Consider the following 17618-nt stretch of genomic DNA (forward strand, 5'->3'; position numbering starts at 1 on the left):
AAATCCTTACATTTACTAAAGTTTATGTGTCTACTTATAGGTAACTATGAGCATGTACAGCACTGTTTGAAGTAAAGCACCAGGCAAAAGTTGGATACACCTTTTCGTGCACAGCTTAAAAATAAAAACACAAAAAACAATGAAGGAACACATATGGGATCAGGAAGTTAACCCAAACGTGTTAAACAAACCATGTTTTATATTTTAGTATAATATTTAGTAATATTTTAATGATCCTCAAGGGAAATTTCTTGGTTACAGTATCTTAGTTGCACATAAAATAAACACTCTTAAGAACTGCAAGTAAAACGAAAGATATAATAAAATAAAATAATCTTATTTTGGCTTGGGTTATTTTTACATCTCCTTTCAAATCCTTTATTTTTTTTTGTTATTTTTTTTTTTTAACGAAACTTTGATTGTGCATTACCTTCTCTCCCTGTGGTCCATCGGGCCCTGGAGGCCCCCGAGAACCTGCGATTCCCTAAAATAAGCAAACAAATAACAGCACAAACATAACTACACATCAATACATATATGAACAGCGTTTCAGTGAGATTGATAAAGGTTAATACAAAAAGGGGTCTGATAAGCACATGATCAATATCATCAATACAGTGTGAAAATAAACTCACCTGTAACCCTGCCAGACCTACAGGCCCCACGTCGCCCATCGGTCCCGGCTCACCCTGTTCAAGAGGACGAACATGACATAAGGGACAATGTAATCGATGGACTATTGTTTTAATGTAAGTAAAGAAATTGGTTTAGAGTCGCACTTCTTACATGGCTGCTGAAAATCTATCAAGGAGTATGACTTACCATCAGTCCAATGTGGCCTTTCTCTCCTTTTGGGCCTCTGTTACCATTGTCTCCAAGGGCTCCCCAGGAGCCCTCCCGACCGGACAAACCAAGAGGTCCCACCTCACCCTGTCCACAACAACAACCACAGTCTGATCAGGAACACCACACAATGTCCACGATGTCAAACTTCAACCTCCGTTTCCAAGAGGTAATGTTTACCTTCTCCCCTTTAGGTCCTGGATCTCCAGCTTCGCCTGGAAGCCCGACCTCACCCTGCAGAAGAAACGTTAGGTTAGAAGTTGAGCAGTTTCACCAGAACACCTCATTCATTTTTACGCTGCTGGGACATTAAACTAAATTTGATCGATTTTGTTTGCGCGTCTTAAAGTCCATCATCCCTGAGCCCAGGAGAAGGAAAAACCAAACCCACGTTTTATTTTTTTCTCAATACAACAGTTAAAACTTTAATGAAGCCGGGAAGTCGTTTAAAAAGCAATCGCTTCTTCTGCTAGTGTCATGAATAATTTGAGACTCGAGCGACGGTGTTTTGTTTTCAGATGCTTCCGAGGTGGATTATAAATTTACAGATTGCACAAACATTTCATGAAGCTGAGTAAAGACAGTGAGTGCTGAAATGATACCAAGATTTCAAAACCCTCCAAGGACCCTGGAATAAGTATTGTCATCATTACAGTAAAGATGTTTGAATGCCTTTCAATCCATTTTCTACGTGTATTTCAAAAGGCACCAGACTTATGATAGATTGTTTGTGTGATGCCACGAAGAAAACAGAGCGAAGGTAAATTCAGTCACCTCCTGTAGAGGTGCTATATCAACAATGAGATAGCAGCTAAACACAGTGTCTGTTGTCATTTAAGGCGATGCTCATCTCTCAGTAAACAGCAGCTACGTACACCTACCTCTGAGCCGATTGGTCCAGGTGGTCCCTGTAGGCCTTTTGTGCCTACAAGCCCTCTCTCTCCTGAGGGCCCCTGAGGACCAGGTTTTCCGCAAGAACCTAAGTCTCCCTGTCAAACGTGATGCAAAAGAAGACAGGAAATTAGAAATAGCTATTGGTAACAGGGTTTTGGTTAGATGTATCAACTTGCAGACTGTTCCACATCCATAAAATGGATTCAGCATTTCTTGTGCTTCGTATTGTACTTCAAACTTCTCTCAAGTGTCTCTTATCCATAGATGATTAGGTTGATCAATTTGGCAAAAAAAAAAAAAAAAAAAGTTTGAAATGAATGTGGAGATAGGAAAGTAAAAACTACAACTGGCCTCCTGTAACCACTTGGATGAATGTGAAGGATAGACTAATTACCTAAAGTAACTCGTGGACTGAATAAACAGTACTGCAAGGACTTATGAGTGATGCTGTTTTCACTGACCTGGTCTCCTTTCCTTCCAGGGGGGCCCTCAGTTCCTGTTGGTCCAGGCTGACCCTAATGAGACAAAACATTAAAAATTTACACTGATCAGACATAACATTATGACCACCTTCCAAATATTGTGTAGGTCTCCCTTGTGCCTGCAAAACAGTCGTGACTCATCAGAGAATGGACGTGGTCCTTGTGAGGGTGTCCTGTTGTGTGGGTCTGTGTACTTGCTCAGTTTGGGATCTAGTGAATTTGGAGGCCAGGTCAACGCCTTATGCTGTTCTTCATCTTTTTTTTTTAGTTGTTCCTAAACCATATTTATGTGTGTGTCTGTGTCAGGCTGCATCCTGCTGGGGATGGCTGCTGCCATCAATGAGTGTCATTACTATGGGTTGGGGGTGTCTAGTCAGGTCTGGTCTAAGTGGGTGGCACATCTACTAACATCCACATGAATGCCATGTCCAAATGTTTCCTAGCAGAACACTGAATTGTTACAAGGTGGTCAATGGTTTTTAGTGGTCATAATTTTATGACTGAGCGGTGTAGAATGACCAGTTAATCTAACCAGCATGTGTTTTGTATGTTAGAAAAGGGAGAGCACCCAGAAAAAAAACCCAATGCAGGTACATACAGGGAAACATGCAAACTACAAAAAAGCTGGAGCTGGAGAGTTGGAACCCAGAGTGTTCTTTAAGTCAGGAACAGTGCATCACTATGCAAAGGACTTATTATAAAATAGTAAGTTTTTAAAAATGAAATCTAATTTACTATTCATGACTTACCTACCGAGGGAAATTTCAGACTAGAATGTGATGCAACCAAGTGCATTGTCTCATCTTAGTGCAAGAGGGATATTATTATTATCATTATCTTGTTGCTTTGCTGTTTTGCTCTAACAAGGGCTGCATTATCAATTTCAATGTATGTGTAATTATTATTAATTGTTGTATTAATGTTGTTCATTTTGCAATTAAAATTGTTCCATATTAATAATGTGGTAATATTTTTGCTGCCCTATAAAATATTATTTTCAGTTTAGAAATAGTTTACTATTACTTCATAATGTCAACAATAAGACAAAGCCTTAAATAGATCAGCACTATACCAACCTGTTGTCCATCTCTTCCTTGTGGTCCTTCATTGCCAGGTGGTCCAGCTAAGCCCTGGAAGTTTGGTGTCAGTTCAGTAATTGAACATACATGCACGTTTCATGGACAACGATCTCACACTGAAACAAACGTATTGCATCACTGTTATGTGAAGTGTTGTTTACCTGGTGTCCTCTTTCCCCTGCTGCACCTAATAATCCATCATCACCCTGTGGGCCCTGAGGAGACCCAACAAAACACGCTTGTCAGATGTGCCGTTCCATTGTAATGGATCAGTGAAGGATTCCAATGCTTATATTGAAATCAAGGTAAAGATGTATTTTATCTTTCCAGGCTACAAGAAGTGGCATGAACACAAAGAAAAAAAAAACAGTCGATGGTAGGTACCCACTCACTGGGATTCCTGCTGGCCCCTGTGGCCCCTGAGCTCCTGGGGGCCCTTTGCTTCCCCTGGGTCCAGGTTTTCCAGTTGCGCCGTTAGAACCTGGGAGACCTGGAGGCCCCTAAAAATCACATTTGTTTTTTATCAATAACAATCAGTCAGTGTTGACTTCTGTCAATCAATGGTTCGTCAATGTCAATTTAAAAAGACATTGGACAAATATTAGACATGCACATACAAGCACACATGCAAACAACAAACACACACACTGTACACAAACTAGTAGCAGGTTTCAAAACTATTCTACTTCTGTTTTTATGCATCCGTAGAGAGAACGACTGCTGACACTTTTCAGATGTGTTATAAACTGTGGATGATGTAATACCTGCTTGTGTTATGGGGACATAATGAATTAATTTAACATTTTATGTAAGATCAGCACACATTATCTATCACCACAACTGTACACTCGTTATTCATTATAGCTTGAGCCACTCCCAGCTGTAGAGAGGCAGGTTACACCTCTGGACAGGTCTGGACAGTCTACCGCAGGGCTAAGACAGAGAGACAAACATCCACTTACTGCACACATGTCTTTGGACTGTGGGAGAAAACCCACGCAGGCACAGGGAGATTAGAAAGGCCCCAGCCAACTGGTGGGTTCAAACCCAGGACCTTCTTGTGGTGAGACGTCAGTGCTGTACCACTGTGTTGCCCACACAAATGTACACTATTTTATCTAATTCATTAGTACTGATATTTAATCGTGACCTTAGGGTTTTGCTCTAAAGTGATCTGAAGTGATTTGCTTGAGTGAAACAGAGGTAACATTTATAACTAGAAGTATGAGAAAATAGTGCTGCCAAAATACTGGAATAACCCTTTAGGTGTGATTTGTTGACAAAGTAATATAAAAAACTTTAAAGCACCACAGGCTTCTTACTCTGGATAGGTGGTACCATTCAAATCCTGCCTTAGTAATAATACAGTCCTATAAACTTCACTTACTGGCGGACCCTGGAACCCTTTGAGTCCTTCATCTCCATGGCGACCCTGTAGGAAACAACAGAGGATATGCCATGGTTACGCCGGTGAGTTTATCAGTTTGTGCTTGATGGGTTATTTTATGCCTCGTATGGATGTTTGGGATGTTCAGCATGCTAGTGAAATACTAAAACAACAAAAACAGTAACTGTAAGTTGCATTTAGAAATGATAAATATTTATCATTTTATTAATGTATTAATTCATTTTCCACAAAAGGTGCCTTTAATTGCTTCATTCACCTTCTTTCTGAGCACTCACTAACCTGTAAATGATGTTCGTTGCCGAATTGTGTCATGCATTATATTTTCTGATTCACAAATGGATATTATAAGGGACAATACGTAATTATCTTCTTCATTATCTTAATAATTGAATCATCACATCTGACATCCCAGTTCTACTGCACCAGTAACATGTGAGGGAAGCTAAACATTGAGCTCTCTCCGATTTAGAGCACAAACGCTCCTGTTAAATGTTCTCACCTGAGGTCCCCGGGGTCCCTTCTCTCCTAGAGGACCTCGTAGACCCTGAGAAAGAACAACAAGTCAGGGCATGTTGTGTCTGAGCAGTGTTAGAGGAGGAGTGAGTAAAAGAGATTCAAGGCTATTGCGTGGGCTCAAAAATTGCAAGATTTTTTTCTTATTCTTTTAATTATATGTAAGTCCTCTATGGATTGGTTTTGTTGTAATGTACAATACAGAGATCCATGTTTAACCATTCAGGATATTTTTCCAGTATTTAACAGTATTGATATACAAACTTTTCCCTATCCCTCCCACAAGGAGCTTCACAAATTCAAGGCTTCAGTTCTGCCGCTGAGTCCAAACAATGCTGATGTTTTTTTGAAGTGCATTCTTGCAGGCAAACATTGCAAACCATTAATTATGCATACTTTGATTGTTTTCAGGTTAGGCTCATCGTGAATGTACTAGGTAGCTGACTTGCCTTCATTGCTGCTTTTAAAACCAACATCAGGCTGCAGGAAGTTGGAAGTGGAAGTAGTGACTGACTCATCAAAACACATTGCGTGAATAACAGAGCTCAATCAAACGTGTTCCTTTCCTCTGAAGTAATTCCCCCCACTCGTTGAGTTTTTTTTTTTTTTGCATTTGTCAACACTGTATGAGGTTGATGCAGTTATTCTTATTCTTGCAGCTGAATATTTTATTATTTCAGTACGTGTGTGTGGCCATCACCGGCCCTCCCTGGAAGCTACTTTGTTCATCTTCATTGAGTGGAAAGACCTGTGAGGCAGTGAGGACAGTGCTACATCTCAGTAAATAGAGGGGGGAATAAAGGACACAGAGGACGTGGAAGGATGGAGAAGGGAAGCATGTGGTCCTTGTAGGAACTGGTGGAGTGAAGGACCCTGTGCTGTTCCTGTCACCTCACTCAGGATTAAAAGAATCCAGAGGGTTTGTGTGTAGATCTCTGGAGAGATGGGAATCCAGGTAGATGAATGTGTCCCATTAAAGGAGCCGAGTCACAGATAGGGCACAGACTGAAGGAATGAAAGAACAGCTTGGCCCATTTTGGGGAGGATTCATGCCCACCCCCATAGTGCGGGAGCACATGAGGTACCTAGCCCAGAGAGCCACCAGTGTTCCAGGCAGGTGAGGTGAGGTGAACACCACTGAACTGCCCAAGCAAGCGCATGCAAGAGCAGGGGGACGTTTTAAAGCTAAATCCTATGGATGTATAACCTAGCAGCTGTATTTGAGTCAGCAGCTGTGGGCTAATGGGTAGGTGAGCTGCTTTAGGAGTGTAAGGTCACTGTTAGGTACTCACCTTTATGTCCTACACGCCTGCAAGTACACAAGTCTGCAGTAAGTGTACTTGGTTTTAATACATGCCCCAGATAAACTAGTCATATTTGGGTTTTCACTTTTTCCTCTCATCTCATCTCATGTCACTAGGGTCACAGGGGTTGCCAGAGCCTAACCCAGCTGTTATCAGGCGATAGGCCGGGTACACCCTGGACAGGACGCTAGCCTATCACAAAGACAAACAACCATTCACACTCACACTCAATTTAGGGTCATCAATTAGCCTAAAGAGCATGTCTCTGGAGGTGGGAGGAAACCCCACGCAAACACAGTGAGAACATGCAAACTGAAACCTAGAAAGGCCCGAGCTGAACAGGAACCCGGACCTTCTCGCTGGGAGGCGTCAGTGCTAACCACTGAGCCTCTTTTTAAAACAAGATGCAGACCTCTGTCACCTGCTGCTATGTAGATTTCATCTCATGCAGGCTCACAAAGTACAAGCTAGAAGGCCGTTGCTTGCAGTCTGTCCTATGTGTTCTAGTGTAACTGGAATGACCCAGACATAGTCAGCCTACACCATCAGGTGTTTTGGTGTCTGAACCTTTATGTAACTGTATTGTCATAGCTTTAAGGACAGCGTACAGAATGATTATATTTACTATGTATCTGAGATTTTAATTTCTTCTATTTCTTTTATGAGTGTGGCTTCTAAAGCATTCGAGAACCAAAGTCCTGAGTGTCACTCTGTATTTAGTGTTCAGACTCACATTGGTTAAATTCAGCCACTCTGTACTGTATGACTTCAGTCCATGACAGATTGATGGATTTCGCCACAGCAGTGGGCAGCCACGCGAGTGAGCAAAGACTGTGAGCAATGACACTGCACGGAGGACTGCGACCGTCAGAAAATGGTCCCACGTCCATTACCGAAACTAACTTTCGGGATTCTCTTATTCCTAAACTTAACCAACCACATAAGTGAGTAGAAGACTGATTTATTTGGTGGAGAGACTTTTGACATGATTCCAGTTTCTGTGGATAGAGTACGTATTTGCAGGGAGGAGCAAATTCACAAGTCTTAAAATGACAGTGTTAGGCCAAGCTGGAGTGAAGAGTTGACAATCCTGGACTTGATTTTAACAGAATGAGTTCTGTGCTGCTGTTAAATCCTCTGCCGGAGGAGTAAAATCTCAGAGTTGACCGTATCTAACACCACCGTCTCTTGTGTATCGTTAACACTAACACCACTGTGCGCTCACTGGACATCTTTTTCCACAACCAGACAACATTCATGATTCATTATCCCGAATAAACATTTTGTTTACTAACACCATCAGTTGCTTTGTGCAGCAGCAGGTTGCAGTTGTGGAAATATTGTCATTTTGTAGATACACACATCTGTGTATTGCTCTTCAAATTGTGTTAGTGAATTAACTGTCCCATGTGAGCTAAGGCTTGTTATGGTGTTTAAAATATGAACTTCACATGTCAGATTGTCACAATGAAAACGTAAGGCAAAGTGTGATATGTATATACATATATACAGGCAAGTAGTGAAAAAAAAAGTATATATGTATATACATTTGCTTATTGTTTTTGTGCACAGGGTGTAGGGAGGGCATGTTATAGGAGCCTGTTGGGTGAAGACAACACCTCATCCACGGTCCCGATGAATCACACAACATAATCTACTCTGTGTTTCTAAGGCTGCTGGACACTAAAGGCCTGGTACATATTTACTGTTCCTGTAAAAAAGATGCAATGACACATGCATCCAAAAACAAATAAGGGAAGGTGCTGGGTTGAAAGCAAGCATAACTGAATAAATGACTTTTTTCTTGTCTGTTCCTGAGCAGTGGTGCACATCCTATAGAGGAAATGTGCACAAACGCTCAAGAGTTTGCTGAAGTCTGCTAGGAATCAGGACTATTATGAATCATCACAGGTGTTTGATTAAAGGTTGAATGCGACAAAATAGATGCTAAATTGTAAATTGAGATCATACCTACAACTTACCTATAGTAAGTAATGTGACTAAAAGGAAAACAATGAAGATCATTGCAGCCCGGGCCATGGACCACATAGTTGTGTTTTACAAGGTATGTTAAGGTGTATATTATTTATTTTTTGCTGAAGAATGGACATGAACTATCATGCAGGAGCATAGAAGAACACTTAATAAACCGGGAGGGACAATACTGCCTTGCTGTGTTGTGATGGATAGGAAGCTCATTTCCATGCCAGCGAATCATGTCATTGGCAGCTTTGTTTGTATTCACCCAAGAAATTAAGAAATGGAGGCTGTACTGCTTACTTTAAGGCCTCTGATGTCCAAATGTCTTATGGTACAAACTCATTCATGTTGCGCCAGACAGCTGCACTGTACAAAGCAAGCAACACTTATAAGCTGACTCAGTTTTTTATGGGTATTGTCGTACAAGGCCTCATGTAGAGTCTGTTAAACGTAATGTGAAGCTCTTTAAATGGGAAAATTAAAGCTTTTAAATTGAAGTACTTTTTGGTGTGAATATTGAACATAATGGGACGGTTATATTAACAGTGTACATCTTAAATCTTACTAGAATGTAATTTAAGGACACCAGTGATGCTAACCAGTTATTGTCACCCACTGACCGATGTCCATCCATTGTGTTAATATTTTACTCTGTAAGAGTTTGTTATTTAACTTTAAATGTTTCAGATGTATTAAATGAACTCTTTATCTGTTTATCCCATATAAACACTGAGCAAGTGTTAATTTTAAATATGAGGGTGTTAAATTTGTGGTTTCAAGTTTGCACTTTGCTCACTACCTTCCAAAACACCACATCTCAAACCCTTTCTTGCATTCCCCTGTTTATAAGTAAGTCTACAAGTGATCATCCTTAATTAACAATGATATGAGACACAGTAGTGTCAGGAAGTATCCCTACATGAATATATATTATTAAAAAGATGTTGGTATTGAATGGTGACATCGACTGTATCTAGGGCAAATGCAAACTGTAGATCTGAAGTGTCCACCTGGCACTCGATCTGAACTGCAGGGGCCGAGCTAGAGGAGCAGTCTATTCGTCTTTTATCACCGTAAACTGCCGTCTCACTCATTTCACCATTAGGTTTCCTACCTGAAGCCCCAGCAAAATCAATCACTGCCACCTGTTTGCCTCCATAAACTTGCAGTCCATCTCTAGTCTATTTTTATTTACCAAGCCCTCCTTGGTGTGACCCCATCATAGCTGCTGTCTTAATCCAATCTGCTGTAAATTACTCAATCCTCATCTCACATACCCCAAAGAGTTCCCAGAGGTCGGAAGTTAAGAAATAGAATAATATAAAGACACTTACTGCGGGGCCTGGTTTCCCAACGGGTCCAGGTAAACCTCGTAAACCTGGCTCACCCTGGTGAAGAGGAAAAGAATAAAACATTATTGGGATTGTTTGTCATAGTTAATGTTGTAGCCCTGTTTGCTTAAAGGCAGATCTTCACTCCTTTAACAGGAAGACAACACGACAAGAGGAGAAAAATTGCGTTGTTGTTAATCGAGCTATGCTTGAAATTTCTGAATGCAGTTATTGTCCCAGTTTACAAACAGTGGAGAAAAACGAATAACTGACGGGAACGTGTCCTCCTCCCACTGGATTTCTTGGATGTTTTTGTTCCGGGGTCATACATAAGCGCAGCAGTTTTGGTGCATGCGCACACGTGTTATCCAGTTAAAAGTCTGATTGAGCGGATACATGTCGGAAAAATTATCTGCATTATCTGGCTTAATCGGATAAAGAGAACTCCGATTTCAGTTGGAGTAACATGTATACCTGCACTTAAATGGTCCAGTTGAAGTCGGCTTATGGCAATAATTCACTTTTTTCATGTGCATGTAAATGTAATGAACTGGAATATCAGAGAACACCAGGGGAATATTTAATAAAGAGCACGTCCTTGTTCAGGATTTAGTTGTCCACCTGCACCTTAAGGACAAAGGACCACAAACAACTTCCACATTTTCTATGTTAAATTGAAAATAGACTGGGATACTTGAGACTGCCCCACAATAAATCATTAGAGTACCATTTATTGGGGAAAGAAAGCCAGATCAAAACTAAATTCACCAATTACAAATATTGGGTCGTTACAGACATTACAAACCACTTTCAGGTTGGCGACGTCCCAAAGTGTTCCCATTAAAACCCCAACTCCTCACGGGTCATTTAGAACTGAAGAAGATACTCAGACGAAAGTCCCTTGTTTCAGCTTTGTTTTTTGGATATACCATGGCCCAGATGACCGACAACCTTCACAGACGACTCTAACATTTACAAAGTCTGCACTCACCTACACTGTCAAAATGTTAATGAGAAACCATTTCACCACAGACAGTAACATCAGTGACTGTGCTCATTTAAAATAACATCTGGGAAACATTCGTCTTGTCCAAATTAGATGAGGTGTGATAGGCGACAGAAGGAAGAACTTACCCTTTCTCCTATGAAACCTGGAGGTCCACGCATGCCTATAGTCCCCTGGATACCCTAAAGGGTAGTAGGGAATATTAACTATCAAACAATGCCACAAACGGTTATGCAGCACTACACAGCATTTGACTGTAGCATTGGGCTGAAGAGACACTGTTAGCTAATTCTAAAATGGTAAACAACACCTTTGTGGAATATTCCTGCCTTACAGAGTACGGGCAGTCTTTTTACAATAGGTAATAAGTGGTTTGAGTAGTGAGAGATGGGAACAATTACAATCGTATTAATGGTGCTCAGCTGTCTGGGAATTGTGCTTAATGGTTTACTTGCAAACAATTACACGAGCTGTTAGCTTTGCATAAAGTTTGAAAACAGAAAGAGAAGGCTCAATAAAAGGCTTGCCTGGGCAGTAACAGCATCGGACACCCAATAAAATTACAAATGATAATTTCTATATGTTGATCTTTGTATAAATAAAGCATGTGAGATATATTCTGATTTTAACCTAGGAGGTTTTTAATGTTGGAGAACCAGGCTACCTGCTAACAGCCTTTACCCTAAATTAAGCTGGCTCCTTCTGGCTCAAGCTTTTTAATGAGGTCACATAATTATATATAGCAATTATTATGTTACTGAACAAAAGAACAACAGGGGGGAAAAAATAATAGGAAGGCATATGCCTGTTTTTATGAGTTACTCAGATAAAAGTGAAATTAACTATAGTGAACTCACTCTCCACCAGCCTATCCAGAGTCTTGATGTGCAATAACATAGCATGTTGTTCATGTATTGGCATACAGTATGTAATGCAGTGAAAAGTAGTGCAGGTGCATTCCTTGTATCCACCCAGCTGAAGAATCACTTACATACATGCCTACTGGGCCCTGGGGTCCCTCCATGCCTGGCTTCCCTGTAAAACCCTGAGACAAATACATACAGATGAAATATATACGTCTATACACAGGATGAAAAAATACATATGTGAAACCAATTCATTTAAGTGTACCTTTTCTCCAGTGGGTCCTGGTGAGCCTGGAGGCCCTGTCTTCCCCGGTGGCCCCTGTCAGGTAAAAACATACCATGACCAAAGAGCGCAAGTACTTGTCAATACTGTTACCAGGCAACCTGTATGCATTACATCAGCCCATACAGCCCACTGAAAGTGAGGATGAATGAAGACATACCTTTTAAGGAGTTGTTTTGCAAATACTATCATTTATGATTTCAATTGGATTAAGACAACTTCAGTGTGTCTTATTTAGCTTAGCTAGCCTCGCTTGCTTAACACAAAATGTGGCATATGCGCTTTCCTGTTTCTTCTGTCTGCCTTTGTTTCAGTTGCCTCACGGGTAGGGCTGGGACTGGGCCCTGTGTTTGCAATCCATAAAACTTTGACTGCTGCTGGCACGATTTCCTATCCGTGCAGCTGTGTGGTTTCACTGATTTAGCTTTTAATTCTGTTTGCCTGGCCGAGGTAATCTTTTATTTTTATTTTTCTTAGTTAATCACTGTGCTCCAATGTTTAAATAAAGTAGAGTGCGGCCGTGCCATTAGCTCAAACATTGGAGCTAGTCACTGGCCAACAATAGCTGGCAACATCCAACATTACAGATCTCACTCTGTGACATCTTGTCACCAAGGAAAAGTGTCTTCGCTCTGAATAAAACCTGTTGACTTAAGTATATTTGCCTCACACGTGCAGCAAAATTACACTAACTTCAGCTCATGTCTGGCTACTACACCACCGAAAAACTATGTTTCATACTGTTTGTGCAGCCTTTAGTCTTTCAAAAGGCACAACCGTAGAATGATAACGAAGCTTACCAGAGAACCGGGTGGCCCGTCTGGTCCTCTTTCTCCAGCAATTCCTTGAAAACCCTGGAAAAGTTGCAGCAGAGGAAATGAAAGATGCAACCAGAAAAAAAAAAAAAAAAAAAGCAAATCTGTTTAATATAAGTGAAAAAATTTTGTTTTGTTTCCTCTAATTAACAGACATACAATGAGCTGTTGAATTGAATTGAATTATTAGTTTAATTTAGTGGGTTTAGTATTTTACTAATAGTGGTTTAATTGGGTATTTAATAGTTTCCACGTTATTAAACCAGATTTATGAGGCTAAATTTAAGTATGCATAAAGAATTGGTCATTAGGAGTTTTATTTAAGACTCTTTTAACTGTTAACTTGGGCGATCAATAAACTGGTGACTCTGAAAGCTTCTTAGTCAACAGCACTTAATCTGGAGCTCTCCAAGATTAAATCTAGTTTTCTCAGGAGATCAAGAGAATTAACATAAAACAGTTGGTCTGCGTGTGGTTTTCATTGAATTACCAAAAAACGCAGTTCTAACTTTGCAGTAAACGCTTGGTAGAGACCCGTTTGCTGGTCTCACAACACTCCATCTGTGCAGAAGAGCAGGTGCGGTAAAGAAGATTTCCCTGTGGCTGCAACCGGAAAAACAATTCATTTCCCAACATCAGAGCTCGGCTGATCCTGCAACTGAATGGGAGCAAAAATTTTCAGCCAGCTTTTCCAGCTTTTGCAGAAAAATCTGTCACCGCAGCAGATTAATGCTTCGTAATTTGATCGACAACGTCATATTGGCTCAGCGTGTCGGGAATGATTGGATTAATTATGCGTAAGCATCAGTCACAGCCATGACTCAAACGCTGAGTAAACACACCTGATATGTTTCACTGGCTGGTAGCAGGCTCTGCTCTATCTTGTAAAACTTTTTTTTTTTTAAGTGTTTGTTGCCTCATTTATTGCCTGCTCACGCACCTATAAAGTCCTCCATAATTTCATCCCGGGCTCTCTTGTAAAACTGTAACAATGTGATTTTATTCTGTTAAACCCTGCAGGCCGTGGCGAGAAGCCAAAAAAGAGAGGAGTTGAAGGAATGATGTCATGAGCTGCTGAGGTCGTTCTGCGGCTAACCGTCTTACCGGCGCTCCGTTACTGCCTGCGCTGCCAGGTGCTCCAGAGGGACCCTGCAACAGAGACAGACAAAACAAAGACAATGCAATCTTTCCTAGCAGCAGAGGTCGATAAGAGTGCGAGCTCATCTAATTGATTTATTTATTTATTTATTGAGGTTAATCATTATTACTGCGCGCTTTCTTAAAAAATAATGACACGACTAAACAGAGAAGCATAAAAATACACTCTAGACGACAATGATTTCAACTTGTTAGGATTAAACCGACATCACAGTCAGGTCAAACACATTCTTTGAATATACATCAGACTAGCATCATCTAGCACAGACTGTTGGGCACAAGTTTCATTTAAATTGCCAAAGAGTTGCTGTGTAGTTCATTGCCAGGATCGCACAGTTTTTCATCCGACTTGGAGGCTTTCGAATGCCTTTTTGGGCTGGGAACCATCGGCTGTGCCCGGCGACACCGTCGGTTGCACCAGCTCATCTCGAAAAGGCAGAGAAGAGCCAGATAATGAGAGATCTTTACGCCCCCAAGCTTTCTTGGCATCTGCGCCTCTCGTTCACAAGTGTGTAAAACCAGTCCCCTGTGTTACACTACCCCATTAGTTTAATTTAGGTTATAGAGACGCAATGGAAAAACAGTTTTAACACTTTAAACGTCGACACCTGCAGGTCATTTTCTCACTGAGGGGTAAATTGAAGGATTATTTTAAAAGGATTGTCTTATTTTATCTTCTGTCATCTTAATGTAAGTAGTGCATATGTCTGCCAGCCATAGCATATATAGCAAGCTGCAGGACAGTGGCACCAAGCATGTGTAGCTCATCTTCTTTAATAACTAAAAGAAATATTCTAAATAGTCTAAAGTTAAGCCTAGGTTGAGCAGGGGTTGGGCTACTAATGGAGGATGGAACTAGAACATTTCTGCATATTGAGTGAGATCACTGCACCATGTCGGGAGACTGAAGAAACGTGGCCGAAGGTAGGTCAAATTCAGCTTTTCTATGTACCTTGAGAGTTCTATAGCAGGTTGAGAGGCATGTAATTACTAGACATAGTGCCTTTGGTTCATATAAACTAAATTATTTGGTTTTTGTTCTGCTATTTTACATAAAACGCTACCACGACATTGTGCCGGTCTGATGTATAGTATAAAATACAGCGATGCCCTAAATTGGAGAGAAAAAGCATGAGCTCCACACAGTTTATCGAACAGGTTACCACAGGAGCACTGTACTGAATAAACAGTGCCTCCTGCTGTCTGAGCCCACAACGATCACACAAGAGTACCTCTCGCTCCACCTGGGACTCACTGTTGCTGACAGATTTAGGGCATTTCCATCTCAGCAGTCCTTCAGAATGTTACGTTTTAAAATTTGCATTCAGCAGACATATAATATTAAAGAAGGCTAGAGTTTTCATTTTAGCGTCGCTGGAGAACACAAAACTGGGACAAAACCTGTGTCATAAAATGTATGAGACAGGACAACACAAACATAGACACACACACACATAGATACAGTGTTTTCAGGTGATGGGATTGAAATATGATAGAGAATGGGAACCTGTGTACCAGGCTTTCCTTCTGCTCCCCCTGGTCCAGGTGGCCCCGACAAACCCTAAATGGAAACAACAAAAAAACAGACACACACAAAGACACACATGCAAACTGTTCATCCCATAGAAATCTTTCTGAAGTGCAGTACATCTGAAAATTACTTTTTCTCCTGGCAGGTCAGTATGACATATGAGTACCAAGGTACTCACAACAGTTCCCCAACAACATGTATCAGGAAAGAATGAGCCTTAAACACAGACCAATAAAACCAGACCTGATCTGCTGGGATGTGCTGATAAAAAGTACTGGTAAAAGTATGGAGATTTGCTTATATAGATGATATACATTTCAATTGTAATACAAAGTGATAAATGATTGCAGTATTTTTAGCATTTTGAACCAAAGCTACGACAAGTCATAGACTTTAAGTTTACCGATGGGCCCGGTAGGCCAGGCGGGCCCCTTTGTCCAGTCAAACCCTGGAAAAAATAAGAGAAGAAGAGATCAGTATGAAATACTGTAACTGATACTGCAATGCCCATAAACTTTACTCTGGAGGAACATAACTGCCTTAATAAAAATAAACAAAGTATGCCATTAAAGACAACGATAATAACATTAAAAACAAACGTAGGGATAAATAAATGTGATATGCTACAGCCCAGCTCGAGGGCCACAACATAAAGTAGAGTTACAAAATGAAAGGGCTGAATCCGTTTAGAAAAGATGACTGGTGGGACATGGTGAACCACGGTGAGTGTATCCGCACATATAATTTGTAATGGAGCGCTCCTTTAATGACTGTAGGTTATGCATTGTGTTGTACCTTGTTCCCCCTGTGTCCTGGTTTGCCGTTACGTCCATCTGATCCTCTGTTCCCCTTCAAAGAAAAATATATTATTTACTGAGACTGAGCAGCACGTTATATGTCTTACATTTACATATCTTATATATCTCACTATATGCTGTATGCAATATTCATACATCTACAGTACATTAGAACATAAAATCATATCTATATCATTGCATTTACATGTATATATTATAGTATATATACTTTGTATTTTTTATTTTAATTTCATTTTATGTATATTTTTGTATATCTATCTATCTAAGCATCAAAGTCCATCTTAAACTATCCCATTTTGTTTGACAAATGCATTTTCAAATACACAGAGATGTCCAGATTGCCTCATATTATACTATACTTGCGCAGATGCATGATTACAGTGCTTCAATCATAGTCCAAACACAAAGTCTGGATACATTGGCCTCTGCTGCATCAGTCCTGATACACCAGTTTTATTGAAACATAATATTAAATTGCTGTGTTTTAACAGACCATCCATTAACTTCATTTTAGAGGGAAACATAGCAGTGATCCCTAAAAATGTCAACATAACACACATCATAAAAACAAACATACCGCTGTCATTCACAAATGGCTAAAACAGCTTGGAGTCACTAGCGAAACAAGATAATGGATTTACAGGATGGGTTTTAAAATTGTTTCATCAAAATCCCATCATCGAAATCTGTTCAAGATTCTACATTCCCTGTGATCAATGTAGTTGTTATTTTCTGTCTAAATTGATTAAACCAGACTTTATGAATACAGTGTATATATATATTTACGCATGATATATACAGTGTATATATGCAAATACCAAAAAGCGTTCCTAAAATAAATAAATAAAAAAAATAAAAAATTTGATGTGTATTTTAGTGTTTTAGTTTGGCCTGAGTCCCATCCACTAACATGGAGGAGGTGGAGTTTATGACCTATACTACAGTTAGTCACCAGGGGGAGCTCTACTTGCTTTGGCTTCAATGGCTCAATGTTATACAGTTTAAATTTCTTTCACTTGACTATTCACATTGGCTTGAATGCTTCAGAATAACCGTTTCATAAATTACTGGTGGGGTTTTTTCAATTAAATATTTATATGAAATGACCGTTGCTTTGTTAACTCTCCATTCAGGAGGCCACTGAAGCTCTAATGTTTCACAGCTAAACCCAGCGTTTGGATTAACATATGAAGTCATCTGACATGTCTTAGTGTTCAGGCACACAAATCCCCACTGACCTTTAACCCACGGCTGCCTTCTTTTCCCCGAGGGCCAGTTTCACCATTTGTGCCCTGAATGAAGAAATA

At 40.3% G+C, this 17618-nt stretch overlaps 1 protein-coding gene across 2 annotated transcripts in view; it reads right to left on the bottom strand.

Moving 5' to 3' along the window:
- Nucleotides 1-17618, bottom strand: part of si:ch211-196i2.1 (collagen alpha-1(I) chain) — a 95888-nt gene that overhangs the window by 16113 nt on the left and 62157 nt on the right. For both annotated transcript variants that reach the window (XM_047568935.1, XM_047568936.1), the window contains 21 exons: nt 17550-17603; nt 16289-16342; nt 15897-15941; nt 15470-15523; nt 13909-13953; nt 12790-12843; nt 11972-12025; nt 11832-11885; nt 10969-11022; nt 9838-9891; nt 5206-5250; nt 4686-4730; nt 3691-3798; nt 3460-3513; nt 3296-3349; nt 2199-2252; nt 1725-1832; nt 1024-1077; nt 823-930; nt 636-689; nt 431-484 (listed from right to left, as the gene is read on the bottom strand). In XM_047568935.1, the coding sequence (XP_047424891.1) occupies nt 431-484; nt 636-689; nt 823-930; nt 1024-1077; nt 1725-1832; nt 2199-2252; nt 3296-3349; nt 3460-3513; nt 3691-3798; nt 4686-4730; nt 5206-5250; nt 9838-9891; nt 10969-11022; nt 11832-11885; nt 11972-12025; nt 12790-12843; nt 13909-13953; nt 15470-15523; nt 15897-15941; nt 16289-16342; nt 17550-17603 (1260 nt within the window). The remainder of the gene's footprint in view (nt 1-430; nt 485-635; nt 690-822; nt 931-1023; nt 1078-1724; nt 1833-2198; nt 2253-3295; nt 3350-3459; nt 3514-3690; nt 3799-4685; nt 4731-5205; nt 5251-9837; nt 9892-10968; nt 11023-11831; nt 11886-11971; nt 12026-12789; nt 12844-13908; nt 13954-15469; nt 15524-15896; nt 15942-16288; nt 16343-17549; nt 17604-17618) is intronic.

Source organism: Mugil cephalus, chromosome 19 (genome assembly GCF_022458985.1).
Source record: "Mugil cephalus isolate CIBA_MC_2020 chromosome 19, CIBA_Mcephalus_1.1, whole genome shotgun sequence".
In the NCBI taxonomy this organism is placed as follows: domain Eukaryota; kingdom Metazoa; phylum Chordata; class Actinopteri; order Mugiliformes; family Mugilidae; genus Mugil; species Mugil cephalus.